Source organism: Electrona antarctica (genome assembly GCF_951216825.1).
Source record: "Electrona antarctica genome assembly, chromosome: 9".
In the NCBI taxonomy this organism is placed as follows: domain Eukaryota; kingdom Metazoa; phylum Chordata; class Actinopteri; order Myctophiformes; family Myctophidae; genus Electrona; species Electrona antarctica.
In genome coordinates this window covers 11,413,317-11,428,689 of record NC_136790.1, presented here as the reverse complement: position 1 = coordinate 11,428,689, position 15,373 = coordinate 11,413,317, and the positions used below count along the sequence as shown (strand labels likewise).

The 15,373-nt window shown below is 42.6% G+C and overlaps 1 protein-coding gene across 1 annotated transcript in view; it reads right to left on the bottom strand.

Moving 5' to 3' along the window:
- Positions 1-1,296: 1,296 nt before the first annotated feature.
- The window catches only part of LOC306929716 (mitogen-activated protein kinase kinase kinase 12-like), a gene marked incomplete at both ends in the record, with an annotated part of 29,427 nt that continues 15,350 nt past the window's right edge, over positions 1,297-15,373 (bottom strand). Inside the window, 9 exons of the mRNA XM_079510356.1 lie at positions 1,297-1,383; positions 2,074-2,377; positions 2,718-2,785; positions 3,246-3,972; positions 5,846-5,986; positions 7,594-7,710; positions 8,339-8,448; positions 11,241-11,349; positions 11,730-11,888. Coding sequence (XP_079366482.1) covers positions 1,297-1,383; positions 2,074-2,377; positions 2,718-2,785; positions 3,246-3,972; positions 5,846-5,986; positions 7,594-7,710; positions 8,339-8,448; positions 11,241-11,349; positions 11,730-11,888 — 1,822 coding nt within the window. The remainder of the gene's footprint in view (positions 1,384-2,073; positions 2,378-2,717; positions 2,786-3,245; positions 3,973-5,845; positions 5,987-7,593; positions 7,711-8,338; positions 8,449-11,240; positions 11,350-11,729; positions 11,889-15,373) is intronic.

Sequence of the window (15,373 nt, the reverse complement as noted above, 5' to 3'; positions counted from 1 at the left end):
CAATGACTTGAGTCATTAAGTACGCAACGGACTACTCATACATCTTAATTACAGGCATGCTTCTTTGTGTGATTCTATGTACACCTCCAGATGTACACAGTTGAGGTCAACAAACTGGTGTTGAGTCTCTTCATACAGTAAACACTGCAAACCCAGCAAAAGCAAGTCTGCCCTGAACTAAACCAGACCGCTGTGGATTATACACCGTTAGTAAAACGGAGCATCCATGATAGAGCAGACATATTGCTTTTTCATTGCTCACATTTGTTCCTCATCCCCCCTATATGTTGATGCCTAAACATGAACAGCTGCTAAGTTCTAGTACCATAAGCTCTTTGTGGTCAAATACAGTAGCGCCATCTAGTCGATAACATCAGCATCATAAAATTATAAAGTCTCACATTAAAAAAAAAAAAAATGTTCCTTTTACAATGTCAGATATTTACACTGATAATAAAACACAGGTTGTAAAAAAATGACAACATAATCCCTGATGCAAACATAAATACAATATAAATGTAAACTTTAAACCCAAAACAAAAATGTAAACTGTGTGTGTGTGTCTGCTTTTGTTTCTAATACTCTAAAATAACTTCATAAATTAATGATAAATAAGAGCCAGTGCATAACATTTTGGTAGGAAATGCTCTATGACACAATAATCACTAAGTGCAAGTAGCAACATCAGGGGCCATCCCAGAAGTAGCAACATCAGGGGCCATCCCAGAAGTAGCAACATCAGGGGCCATCCCAGAAATGCTGACAGGATTTCATAACACTACTGAAGGAGACATCTTTACACAAATATGTGACGTGAAATAACGATACGCGCGTTCTTCACGTGGGAAACAAGGAAATGATAAACGTATGTTAAACAAGTGACATGAATGAAGGAACGGTGAGATCTGATTCAACGGAGGCCTCCTGTCTGTCAGTGAGGTGTGCTGGGGTGATGCATTTTTGCAAAGCTGGGTTCAGGAAAGTGGGACATAGAATAAGGAGGTTGATCTTGGCCCCTCTGGCTACTAAAGGGGGTTCCGTTTTACATCCCCTTAACGCATTCCTATCCAGGAAAGGGATTTTCTCTGTGTAATTTTCTCAGGGATTCAAGCTTTTGGCCTAAACACTCCCACTCTAACTTCAAATCAAAATAATCCGGTTTTCTTTCCTGTTGATCTTCATTTGGTGCCTCCATTTCACATCACGGTAAAGGGCTTCGATGTCTGTGAAATAGAGAGGTCCATTCAATGGTCGGAGACTGGGGGGGTTCTGGTAGGTCTGGTTTGGGTCGAGTTCTCACCAGTTGTTGGGTAGACGGCTGGCCTCTACGCTGCCTGAGTGATCCAGCTCAGCACTGTCGCAGTCTGAATCATCATACAGGCCCTGTTTCAGAGGAAATACTATGGTTTGTTTGACGTGGAGCAGTGGCTCTCAAACGTTTTCATTTCAAAGACTCCCATAACTTTGAGTGTGTACAAATGGACCCGGTTCCATTTGTACACACTCCCGTAAGGTTCCATTTGGAAACCCCTCAAGCAACCCCCGAGGGTCACCCCACTTTGAGAACCACGAGTTAGACAGCATGGAGATTGATTGTGTGTTACGTAGCTCTACAGTACATACACTTTTAAGGTTCTGATTGTTATGAGGCAAGTTACCTAGCAACACAAAGTAACTCAAATCAGCCATTGATTACGTTATAATCCAATATTATTATTGTGATATAGGCCATGAATGCAGGACCTTTGAGTATTTTTTATGTAAAAATCTGATTACTTCTTCCACTACTGATTGTCAGTTAAATGGGTGGCTTTCTCCGATCAAATCAATATCACGATTATTTCAAACCCTTGCCTCGATGTATTTATACCGAAAATAGTCGATCTACATTGTAGATTCTACAAGCTCAACACACCACAACGCAATGTGTTGTGTCAACTATGTTCGCTGATTATAAAAAGATCTATTATAATCTTTTTGTGTCTATTTGTCGATAAAACATCATCAACCTGCATCTCCATTATTTGCTTAACCTACGTGGCGGTTACTGTCGGCTTCATTGACCACCCCTACCTCGTAGTTGTTGTGGTCGGGGTCTTTGAGCTGGGTCTTGACCTGCTGCACGGCCGCCTCCTTCTCGGAGAGCCCGTCGTTGGCCAGCCGCGCCGTCTCCGCGGGGTCAGCGAGGATCTCGGAGCCCTGGGAGAGCAGGTCGTCACTCTTGTCGTCCAGGCGCTCGTCCGTGTTGGTGCTGACCACGTCGGGTGTGCCGCTGTGGGAGTGGTCCGTCGTGTTGCCCTCCTCGCCGTCTGAGACGGACAGGTTCTCTGAGCTGAAGGTGGACAGGGACTGGCACTTTGTCATGCTCACGGGACGCCTGGTGGACGAGGAGGAGGTGGAACACAAAACAGTCAAAGGTGCTGTGGTATTATTTATGTTAACACGTTACAGCCCTATATTCTGAGATGGTAATCATATAGACAGAGTATTTGTTCAATAACAGTGGTCTTCCTGTCTTTCCAGCTCTTTATTAAACAGAAAACACATTGTAGGTCTGCTATTTTTTAAATGTGCAGGGCGTTGCTGAAAATGAGCACCTGTGCTCAGCTACTTCCCTGGGTAAATAAAGAATTAAAAAAGAAAAACCTGAAAATTATTTTTATTCAGAAAACTGTCAGGATTTAGAATACATTTGTAGAATCGTTAACAGAACTCACCGTCTCCTTGGCAACTCCACTTCGCTGTCCACTTCCCCTTCTTCCTCCTCTGACGATAGGCCGCGCCTCTGCAGAGAACCAACCAATCAGTTTCAACATGCACCCATTAGATAGTCCGTGATTACACCCCCTGAACGCAGTAATAGTTCGTCCTTTCCATTAAACAATAATAATGTTCTGATGCTTTGGAGAAACGTTAGCTTAAGGCTTTCAGAACCATCACTGTGTTTTCTCCACAACACTCGGCATACAGACAGGACTCTGCCAGCAAAATAACTGGTGTGTAAGCCAATTGGTACTGACAACTAAATGGCAACACAACTTTCCAAAAACACCAATTGTAAATAATATTGGTTGACATGTTGCTTGGATAAGAGTGTCTGCCAAATGCCTATATTATAGGCATTTGGCTTATCCAAGCAAAATGTTACTTTGAAGATAATCGTTTGCTCCCGTGTATGAAACCAAGAACTGAGTTGTTTTGGGGAACCTGGCTTAAAAGCAGATTTACAGTAACTGAAATGTCACCTGACTGCGTGTGACCGCGGCCCTGTAGAGCAGCGCTGCGGGCGTGAGGCGTTGACTTCTAGGCGAGCGCATGATCCCAGTCGCTTCCTCCTTCTCCTCGCCATCCTGGGACACGCGGGGGGTTCCCAGCAGCGACCCCCTCCCCACGGCCGCCCCCCTCCCGCACGGCGAATCAGGGCTGCTGGAGAACGGAATAGATGCCGCGTCTTCGCTGGGCGTGTCACTGCGCGGAGGAGTCTCTGTGAGATCGTCGGCACACCCGACGCCCACGTCTGTCGCGTCCTCCTCTGTCCCTTGGCCTCCGGTGCCGGAGGCCCCGAGTCCCGCGGACGCGCTCTGGCTACCTCCCCTCTCCAGCCCTGGCCTGGCCTGTCCCTTCCTGCGGCCCTCTGCCTCCAAGGTGGTGGAGATGAGGTCGGGGCTGGATGAGGACATCTTCTTGAGCAGGAGGTCGTGCTGCAAGCCGCGGAGGGCCGCGCTGGGGTCCAGGTGCTGCTTGTTGCTGGGAGTGGGGACAGAGGAGGTAGTGTTCACCAGCGCTAAGGAATTGGAGAGTGTGGCTTTCAGCTGAGCCAAGTCCCCGCTGCTGCCTTTGCCCGCCTTGCGGTAGCGTGGCTTCCCCCTCCGTGAGCGTCCGGGGGACGTGGAGCCCTTGGTGGGGATGGTGACCTGGGTCATGGAAGAGTCCAGCTTGGGAAGGATGACCTCTGACTTCAGTAAGTCTGGCCTGGAATGAGAAGAGATTGGATAGCGATGCAAGAAGGGTGAGTACATATGAGATGCACACCAATTGGGCGTAGCCATTAAAGGGAACTTTTGCTGATTTTTTTACCTGAATCCGATTGTTCTGATCCCATTTTCCCTACACTATACATATGATCTCATATCAGAACAATGAGATTTCGGTTCAACATTGGTGGAATGTCTCTTTTTGGAGGGGCGCTAGCCCCTCCTATATACAGGTTTAATGTTTGTTTTTAGTTCAATGTTTGCCATTGACAATAAAGAGAATGTAATGTTTGTTTTACATCACCATTACATCACCTAATCAACATGAGTTAGACTTTAATATATTAGAGCCCCTCACTTCACACAGGTGTGATTTTTTTGTAGTTTATATTGCAGTCTTCCTGGGGTCCACATACAAAACATACAAATACAATTAAAAATACAAAATTATTAAATGTCAGTACTCAAAACAAACAAAACAAAATAGAAAACTTGAATTAACAAATAAAAATAACTGAAGTTACATGATTACAGGAAGTTAAAAGCAAAGAAAACGAAAATACAAAAGCGAAATTGAAAGTGAATTTACTGTAAATGCAGCAGAGGTTACGAGGCAAGTTATTCCAACGAGACAATGATCTATAAATAAAATATCTCTTTAAAGCATTGCTTTTGGGACCAGGTAATACAAGCTGTCCATTACTGGAACCTCTAGTGTTATGATCATGCACAGTATTACTACAAACTATTTGTCTATGAATAAAAACAGGAGTTTTACTGCTTATGACTGACTTGAACAGTACAAGTGTATTAAAAGACAACCTATTCTAGACTCCACTGTAAGCCAGGAGAGGCTGGCATGCATCTGGCTCACATTAGACCTTAGTGGGCAGCCCAGGACCAACCGTGCTGCCCTGTTCTGGACAACCTGGAGTGTCCTGAGGTCACAACAGATAACCACACCGTAGAGCAATAGTCAAGATGACATAACACTATCAAAGGTTCAACCAAAGTTTACTGTGACACCTAAGTTAACCTAACCCTTACAAACAGAGACATTAAACAACATCAAAAATCACTGATTAATACATTGTAATAAATCATTTTAATGCTTCTGCTGCAGTCATGGTCAGGCAAGCGATACCTACAGTATCTATTATTACAATTGAGAGAATTCCACGGCCACACTGCAAATTCATTTGTGCCCATGGAGCGCACAACTTTGTGCGCCGAGTCAGGTGACTGTGACGTTTGCAGAGTGGAAGTGCTGTTCACACCTGTGCTTTGTAGCCGTGATACGCCACTTGAATGCATCAGCACTTTATTCTGCCAAATGTTGTCTGCTCCTTTTACCGTTTAATGTTTTTTTAAAAGGCTTTGCCTCTTTTTAATGTGTCTATTGTTTTTAAATGTGAAGCATCGTGAGCCGTGGAGAACGGTATTTTGCTCCCCTGTATGCCCAGTGTATATTGTGGAAGTGACAATAAATCTGATTGATTGTGTTTTCAACGCAGCTTGGTGGCTCTTAAGACTACTGGCCACAGTGTGGCTTTCCTAGAACCTTGATGATGCTCCCTCTCCCTGTACTTTCCCTACCTCTCTCTATCCTTGCTCTGCAACAACTCTCTCTCTCTCTCGTTTTTTATTTTTAACCATGCACCTTATACTGAAATTGCTCTTATTATATTAGGATACCGTATTTGACATACTTTTATGACCTGTTTTCCTTGTTTACCCCTTTCTTTCTACTTTCAAACCGTAAATAATGAGCAGAGCTGGTACAACAGAGAAGTAGAATTTCACACACTTTTTTTTTTTACACATAAACCCTGTGATGTGACAATAAAGTCTAATCTTTCGTCTCATCTCACCTCTTACTGTGTGATGGCAGTTTCTGAGGTACGTTGCGTTTCTTCATGAGTTTCTCCATGGAGTTGGATGAGGCTCCCTGTCGGGAGTGTTGGTGCTTATTGAAGCAGCCGGGGTACTTCTTATCCAGAGACTGCTCCCTCCTGAGAGACACACACACAACACACCGACAACACTTACTTAACCACTTAAACCCTCTATTCTAAGTAACTGTGCTTGGATCGCTTTGTTTACATCTACAACAAATTAAACAAACGAATGCGTCGGCGCATGGTGGCGCATGCCGACGCAACTGATTTAATTGGTTCAATTCAATGGTTGCTTGCAACTACATGCATCTACATCATGGGTCTACTTGCAACCGTTTGGTTGCAAGGAATTGCATGGCGACCCATTGGTGTGGTTTGGGCTTTATGTTTGTCATTGAAAATATTTGAGGGTCTCAATAGCATTGTGGCATATAAGAACTGTGTTCCAAAAATAAACACATGACCCCAGTGATTTTACTCATATGAATATGAAGCATCATCACCTGATGATGAAAAAGTACTAGTAATTTATCCAAAGAGTAAGAAAATAAATACATTTTCTCCTAACACAGTTCTTATATGACATGGTACGGTATGTTCCCTGACCTCACTCTCTCGCTTTCCCCTTTTCACTCTCAGGTGCTCCAGTGGCAATACACTACCTAATTATGACAATAATTGTTGTGGGATTGCTTGATTAAAATAATTGGCTAAAATAAAAAGACATGGGGAAGCAGCATTTAGTTTTTATGCACTACATATCTGGAACAAAACTGCAGTACTGCTGCCACTCTTATTTCTTTTAAATCACAACTTAAGACCTTTCTGTTTGCTGCTGCCTTTGATTGAGTTATTTTTCCTTTTTCTTCTGCACTGTAATTGTATTTTTATTTCTTTATGGATCTTAATGTCATTTTATAATTGTGTGTCCTTTGCTTGATGTTTTGTGTAAAGCACTTTGAATTCCCTTTATGTTGAAAAGTATACAAACAAAATTTCCTTGCCTTGCCATGCCTGTTTATATGATAGATTCAATACGTAATATTGATTCACTTCAAACGACTTCTCTTTAACTTTGGATAAAAGATTTTGAACTTTATTCTTGGGGAAGTGTGACAGCCCTACTGCAGATATGGGGTGTGCACACGTACACGCATTTTGGTGTCACACATAATTGTGTGTGCCTTGTGTGTGTGTGTGTGTGTGTGTGTGTGTGTGTGTGTGTGTGTGTGTGTGTGTGTGTGTGTGTGTGTGTGTGTGTGTGTGTGTGTGTCAAGTCAACCCCAATTCTGTAGCAACCCCAATTAATACTCAAGCTCCCCCTCAGCACACCCAATAAAAATCCACTGGCGCCACCACTGCATTACCTCATATTCTCGTATTTAAGGACAGAACTAAGCAGTTTGAAAATGAGTTTGGTGAGATAATTTGGCTGCCATGTCCACATATTTCTACTGACTTCTATTCACATAGTTAGTGAGCTGTGGTTTAAACTGACTTCCAGTCTGGAGTGAGCGACGGTCTCGCTTGTCGAAAAGAATACTGTACATTTTCAAGTGAATTTATACTGTCGTACGGCAGGCCGGGCAGCACGCTGAAAGTGGCATATCTACAAGCTCACGGGGTGTCATGATGAAGTGTAATTTTTTGCACACTACCTCATTGTGTGCTGAAAATAAGTATAAATCAGGCTTTAGGCTTTAAGTTAAAAGCATCCATACTTGAACAGTTCTTTCTCTTTGAGTTCCAGCTGAAGCATGACAGCATTCAGTTCCATGTAGAGGTTGTTGGCTCTCTCCAGCTTCCTCTCATAGTGCTCCCGGATGTCCAGCGCATGTCTGCGTGCACAGGACATGTACAGTCAACACACACCCATATATGTACAGTAGTCAGTACATGCATTTTTTCCGTTGTTCCGAGTTGTGTTTTTCATGCTTTATGCCAGTGATTCTCAAACCTTTTTTCACGGACCCCCAGTTCAATATGCATTAGCCCCATTTGATACAATTTGTTATCTCTGGGACCCCAGTCTACACTGTAAAATCCTCACTGTTAATTAGACCCCTGTTAGTGTACAAATGTCAGGGAATGTTGGTTCCAAGGACCACGGAGCAACGCTTTGGTCAAGAGCACTATTATTTGATAACGTTATGATGAATTAGCTTGCGCAAGTAGACAAAACAGTAGATTATGGTATACGCATTTTATATAGTTAGGGTGTTTTTATGATATCAGTGTTATAGAAACAATAACCACAAATATCAACTTTATTGAGAAAATGAGAAATGGACACAGAACCTATAGTATCTTGCCACATAGACACTTATTGGCTCTGAAAGTGTAACATAATTAACCTTATGAGTCGATTTAAGTTAACACAGATTTGACTGTAGGCCTATATCCTCCCCCTTCATGTTTTATTATGTCCCCTTTATGGGTCCCTGGTTGGATAGTTGTGTTCCTGACCTGAGTTCTTCTCTGCGTCGTATGATCAGTTCCTCATCCAGCCTGTGGAGGCACGTCCCCTCAGATTTAATCTTCTCAAAATGGCTCCTCACCTCTTCTCTCCACTCTGCCTGCATGGTGAAAACACACAACGCCTCCATCAGAGCACATATAGCCATCATCAAGACAAAGCTAGCAAACCAGCAGCACATCATATTCAAAGGTTTCAGGGGGAAATTATTTTAAAAATACAAGCGACACTAGCATTTGTTCTGCATGTTGTTGATGATTATGAATCCTGATTTGTACTTGGTGTGTCCCGACTGTATGAAAATGGTTGATCTACAAGCTTACAAGCGCTGTGAGCTTCTAATTTAGATGTTATGCTGTTTTTGGCATGGGACCATTATGCCTGTCTGTGCATGGTCAGTGCATCACTATTATTATTATATCCATGTCATTAGACTTGATCTCGTCTGTGATTTGGGATATTGTACTATTGTGATATGGCATAAGTGTTCTTTTCCTATTTTGTCCTCTGTATTGGCAAGTACACAACAACATTAATTACTTGTACTTGGCCTGAGAAAATTGGCCAGACTTTACTAAAAATGTGCTATTTCATGGGCTAGCACCTCCATATATTTCAGATCTTTTAAAATTGTACGTCCCAGAAAGGTCATTGAGATCGGCAGACAAGCTCCTGCTGGAGGTCCCGAAGTCCAAGCTGAGACTTAGGGGAGGTCGTGCCTTTTCTGTAGCTGCCCCGAAACTCTGGAATGAACTCCCCCCTCTCTGTAAAACTGTCCCCCTCTATCCCTATCTTTAAATCCCGTCTTAAAACACTTTTTTATTCCCAAGCTTTTAACCCAGAGTGAGTTATTTTTTGTTTTACTGTTTTTTTCCCACCCTGTTGTATATTTGTATCTCTATAATAGGCCTATGTTTTTTATCTTTGACGATTTTGTGCACTTTTATTTGTGTTTTTGTTATGTTATGTAAAGCACTTTGGTCAACTCTGTTGTTTTTAAATGTGCTCTATAAATAAAGTTGGATTGGATTGGATTGGATGTACAGTATGTCGTTATCGAGATATACTGTATATATGATATTTTGGTCATATCGCCCAGCCCTAACGGGACACCGTTGTCCGATGGAGTATATACATTAGCCATAAGGGTGGTCTGCAATTGGTAGGTTGATACTACAAACTAATATACATTTTCTATTCTCCTTATAGCAGTGGGCTCCACTTCAGAAAGGACAGATGACAGTAGTACAATACACCTCAGAATCGCCTGGGTAAATGCATCTGCTGTGCAAATGAGGCCTGCGTGTGTCAATCAGACCAAAGAAATCATAGCTTTGGGAAGACAAGCCGAGATACTGGCTGAACTGACACAACACAGAAACACCAAAAAGTGCTGTGTGGGCATTTTGTGGAACACAGTGGAGCGTGACAGCCGTTAGCTGTTAGCTGTCAAATCAAAGGATAAAGGGGTTTAGGTGTGTGTGTGTGCGTGCGTGCGTACACATGCGCGCGTGTGTGTGCGCGTGTGTGTTCTGCTCTTCTTATCAAGCTAATGGACTTTGTGAGCACTCTCCTATCCCCCTCTCTGTCTTCCTCTACCCCTCCTCTCACTCTTTCTCTTTCTGTCTCTCGTTCCTCTGCGCTCCACCATTAAAATAATCAATATACTCTCCTCTCCCCAGAAAATACTTCTCACTAACGTCACAAGAAAAATCCATTATAGGGGGAGCAGGGAATAAAAGTGGTGTGGTGGGGGGGGGTCGGTTACACAAGGAGAACAGGGATTGGATGGGGTAGAAGGGTTGCGCGGCAGACAGGGGAGGGAGGAGGAATGATTTGTGTTTTGCGTCATTAGCTATAATCAAGTGAAGAAGGGACAGTGGTTTTGCTGCAAGCAGAGGAAATGCACGACGCACTGATAGTTTGTAGTAGCACACGCGTATTACACGCGGGTGTCTGCAGTACATGTGAGCGTGCGCGCAAGTGAGCTTGATTATACGTATGTGTACGTTTCGTGTGTGTGAGCATGCGCATGATGTGTCGCCCCTGCATCGCAATGGGCGTGCGTATGTGTGGTTCTACATGGATGCCTGAGTAATGACATGCGTGTCCTCCACATGTACATGTACATCTCCGAGGCCCTCGTCCTTCAGCGGTGAGTCTTTTATTAGCCTGATAAATCTTGTAGCGGTAGACAGCAGGCTGATTGGAGTTGAGGGGGAGCTATATATACACACCACAACGGGTGTGTTAGTTGTGATTCTCTTTCATTTGAAGGACCCCCAGTTTGATATACATTAGACCAGTGGTTCCCAAACCTTTTCATGTCGAGGACCCCCAAATTGACACTAATTAGCCCACGGACCACCATTTGAAGAGATATGTCAGGATAAGAGAAGATTTTTTTTACAGCTCTAGCAGAGATTCTCAACCCATTTAATTTCAAGGACCCCCAGTTTGACATGCATTAGGCTACGGACCCTCATTTAATGGCATTTCTATCTCTGGGACCCTCAATTTATATTGTAAAATCAATGTTACTTTAACTCTGAGAGTGTACAAATGGAACCAAATGGACCCGGGTCCATTTGGTTCCATTTGCCGGGTCCATTTGGTTCCATTTGTACACTCTCAGAGTTACACACCCATAAGGGTCCATTTGGTTCCAAACTATCATTTCGCTGGGGGACCCCTGGAACTCCATCAAGGACCTCTGGGGGTCCCCAAATGGAGCCAAATATGTGCCCATAACAGCAGTCCCTGTCGGGAGATGTTGCTTAACCACTTAAACCCCTATATACTTTGTTGACTGTGGTTATGTTTGGGAATGTTGCCCTATTCTTTTATGATGTGATGTGCAAGAAACGTTGGGCAGAAAATAGAGTCACCAACCTGGGCATGGAAGTAGGTCTCTTGCGGCGTGGACATAATGTCTGCAGCAGCAATGTCCAAATGTAAGAGAATCTGTCGGAATGAGGGTCTGTTTCTGGGTTTGCTGCTCCTGTCGGCAGAAAAAGTGTTTTTGTTGTCGTCAGTAAGTAACACATGCAGAATGCAGAACAGGGGGAGGGATGTATTTCACTGCGCTCTACCCCAAACTCAAAGTCAAACGTTTCTTTTTTCAAATCGAGGTCAAACTGTTTATAATTCACATAAAAGGAAATAACAAAAATACTAACCAAAGACAAATAATGAATACAAAACGTGTATACAAAATATTTATAAACTTGTATGTAATATACAAAACGATAATTATGTATACCGTATACTTTATAAGACATTCTTGTCTCTCTGTATTGATCCTGTTATTTTTGCCACAGATCTGACATTTTCGCTCCCTTTTCCCATTAAGTCACCATTCTTCTGTCTCCTCCCACTCACCAGCATTGTCGTAGCAGGATCTTGAATCCATCTGGACAGCTATCGGGGATAGGCAGGGACAGGCTGTTGTTGCCCACTCCCCAGATGATGGCCGATGAGTCAACATCTTTGTAGGGCACCTCTCCTGTCAACATCTCCCACAGCACCACCCCAAACGACCTGCACAGAGATGTTCCGGGGACCATTAGCCGTTTACAACCAATTGGCCGGACGTGACATTTGATTTTATTTGATTTTATTTAGCACAGTATAGAACAATACAATAAAGCATACAAAAAAGTAAAAAGAAAGGGAAAGTGCCAGGAGAAGGCAAGAAGGAGGGGCTTATATGAGGCCTCTACCTATATAAGATACAATAAAGACATTAGAATAAGATATAAAGAAAATCTACAACATGATTCAAAAGTTCAGAGAAGAAAGTTGTGAACCAGTAGAATATTTGTCCCAGAGTTTAGTACCTCAGCCTCAGGAATGCAGCCTTTCAACTTTTACTCCTGTTTTTAATGCGGAGAGAGAGTTTTGACCTGGTCATGACAGTTGCTGTTTTTCGAACATATGCATACCATGTTAAGCTAACATTATGCCTTCTTCTTATCTATTTTCCACTGAAAATGTATTTTTGGCGAGCGGGTATTCCATTCCATCGTGATGCAACACATTTTCGGCAAGTGAGTGCGACACCATCATACTATATATCTGGTACTTGATTGTCATTAGCATTTTTGCAGAAAATGCACTAAAGACTTCTGGTGATTAGTAGTTTTTGTTCCCTACCTATGTTGAATACACTTATTGTAAGTCGCTTTGGATAAAAGCGTCTGCTAAATGACTGTAATGTAATGTAATGTAATGTCATTAGCTTAATTGCCTAAGTCATATTTTTAAGGTTTTCAGGATAGAAGAAATGAAAAATGAAAATAATTTGTGGGTCATCATGGACCAATTTTTATGGGTCACGACTTTTCCTACACTTGAACAAATATATTTCAAAGGTTTTTTTTTTAATGAATTTTAAAACAAAAACAAATCTAAGAAATCCATGAATAAAAAAAATTAAGTAGGGAAAATAGACGATCTACAAGCTCGCGGCGCGAAGTGATGTGTCGTGTGCTTGTAGATCTGCTATTTGTACTAGTTTGGGTCCCAAGCAAGTCAAACTCTCTTTTGGGTCTTGAGCCAAAACGTTTGGGAACCACTGATCTAGGTGACTTAGGCAATCATGAGCAAAAAACTAGTAATGTTTGTCTGCCTTTATTTATTTCTGCCTAACTCTACTGTCCTAACACTGCTGATTCACCCTAGGCCTATATGTCCTCATCCTATCAGAATGCTTGCATTCAAAAAGTTGATTTAAGAGCACTTTCTGAATAAGTCATTTTGAAAATGTAACAAGCGTTCTGATAAGATAAGGACGTAGGCGATGACGCACAATGAAGCAGCAGCGTTAAGAGATTAGAGTTAAAGGGATAGTTCAGATTTTTTGAACTTAAGTTGTATGAAATACTTGCCATTAATATAGTGGTTGCAACTGTATTAATTGATTGCCCGAGTCCCATGGTGGGAGTTCTGCTCTGGTTTTGGTCAATATTAAGTAGTTCCGGTCATTTTGTGGGGGGCACTGGGGCCACGCAGTAAAAGTAAATTAAACGTAATTTGTATTGTTGACCTATTTCTAAAATATTAGCGCGACTTTCGTTCAACTTTGACCCCTCTATCACATGGAACTATTTTTTGGGCGTAGTGATATGGACACAAAAAACATAGTTCTGTGTGATAGAGGGGTAAAAAAAGAACGGAAGTTGCACTAATATTTTAGAAATAGGTCAACAATACAAATGAGTAGTTTTGTGGATTAATTTACTTTTACTGCGTGGCCCCCAGTGCCCCCCACAAAATGACCGGAACTACTTGATATTTCACCAAAACCAGAGCAGAACTCCCACCACAGGACTCGGGCAATCAATTAATACAGTTGCAACCACTATATTAATGGCAAGTATTTCATACAACTTAAGTTCAAAAAATCTGAACTAGCCCTTTAAGCAGAAATGTGAATTTGGCCAAAAATGACTTTAGGCAATTATGCTACTGTATGAGATCTGATTGGTGCCAAGGATATAGGCTGGAACTGCAATAACAAGGATATAGGCTGGAACTGCAATAACAAGGATATAGGCTGGAACTGCAATAACAAGGATATAGGCTGGAACTGCAATAACAAGGATATAGGCTGGAACTGCAATAACAAGGATATAGGCTGGAACTGCAATAACAAGGATATAGGCTGGAACGGCAATAACAAGGATATAGGCTGGAACTGCAATAACAAGGATATAGGCTGGAACTGCAATAACAAGGATATAGGCTGGAACTGCAATAACAAGCCGCATGATATAATGCATAATTCATAGTCACCTAAAGTATCTACCCGACAGAATGAACAATAGAATAGATAGTATCTATCTACAATAGTCGTTTACTCCAAATAAGGTGATTTCCCCTTCCACTTCTTAAGGCCTATTCATACTCCAGTTTTAGGTGAGAAGGTGACCACCGAAAACTAATCTGACGTCACACCACAGTGGTCACCGCTCACGCCACAGTGGTCACCGCTCACGCCACAGTGGTCACCGCTCACGCCACAGTGGTCACCGCTCACGCCACAGTGGTCACCGCTCACGCAAACACATCTCTCTGTTTTTACTAACCGGTCACCCTATCACCTAAAACTATGAATAGTATGAATAGGCCATTACAGTAAACAAGCAGTTAACACAACTCCATCTACAGTAGGTGTGGTGGCTGAAGATGTCCTGAAATGGCCTCTATCACTGTTGGTCTGCATGGGGACCCGTGATGCATTGCAGGCCCATGGGACGGTAACTATGGAAGGCTTGTTGATGAATCGCCATGGTGACCCACCTCACATATAGGTGCCAACAGCATTGCACGGCATGGAGGACGTGTGTGTGTGTGTGTGTGTGTGTGTGTGTGTGTGTGTGTGTGTGTGTGTGTGTGTGTGTGTGTGTGTGTGTGTGTGAACGTGTGTTAACGTGTGTTAACGTGCGTGTTTACGGTTTCTTCATCTCCTTGCTTAGCATTCATAGAGGGGCATAACTTTCCTCTGTGTTTTCATGGGGTTGTGTGGTACGGTACCACATCTATTACTGTATGCAGACGACCTAATGGATGTCAGAAAGATGATGGATGGTTGTTAATGGGTATTATGTTGCACCACCACTGTACAGTAAAGGATCCATCAATAATTTAACTGGTGACTCACTCCGATTGATTTGGTCTTTTCTAACAGTACAGAGAGCCATGCATGTAATTTAATTTCGCATCGGTTTGATGTTGGTTGCATTGGAAATATATGCGCAATGTTCTCAAACATTTTCATGTCAAGGACCCCCAAATTGGCCACGGACGCCCACCAGAAAGGATTTTGTGCCAGGGAACCCCAGAACTTAAAATGTATACATTATTTCATATAAAAAAAATGTAATTGCCAAACATAAAATAGGGTTCAAGTGGTTAAACTGATGCTATTAGCTCATTTTGCTGGGGACCGCCTGGAACCGCTTCAAGAACCCCTGGGGGTCCCCAGACAGCACTGGTCTAATGTGAGAGAAATGGAGTGCATG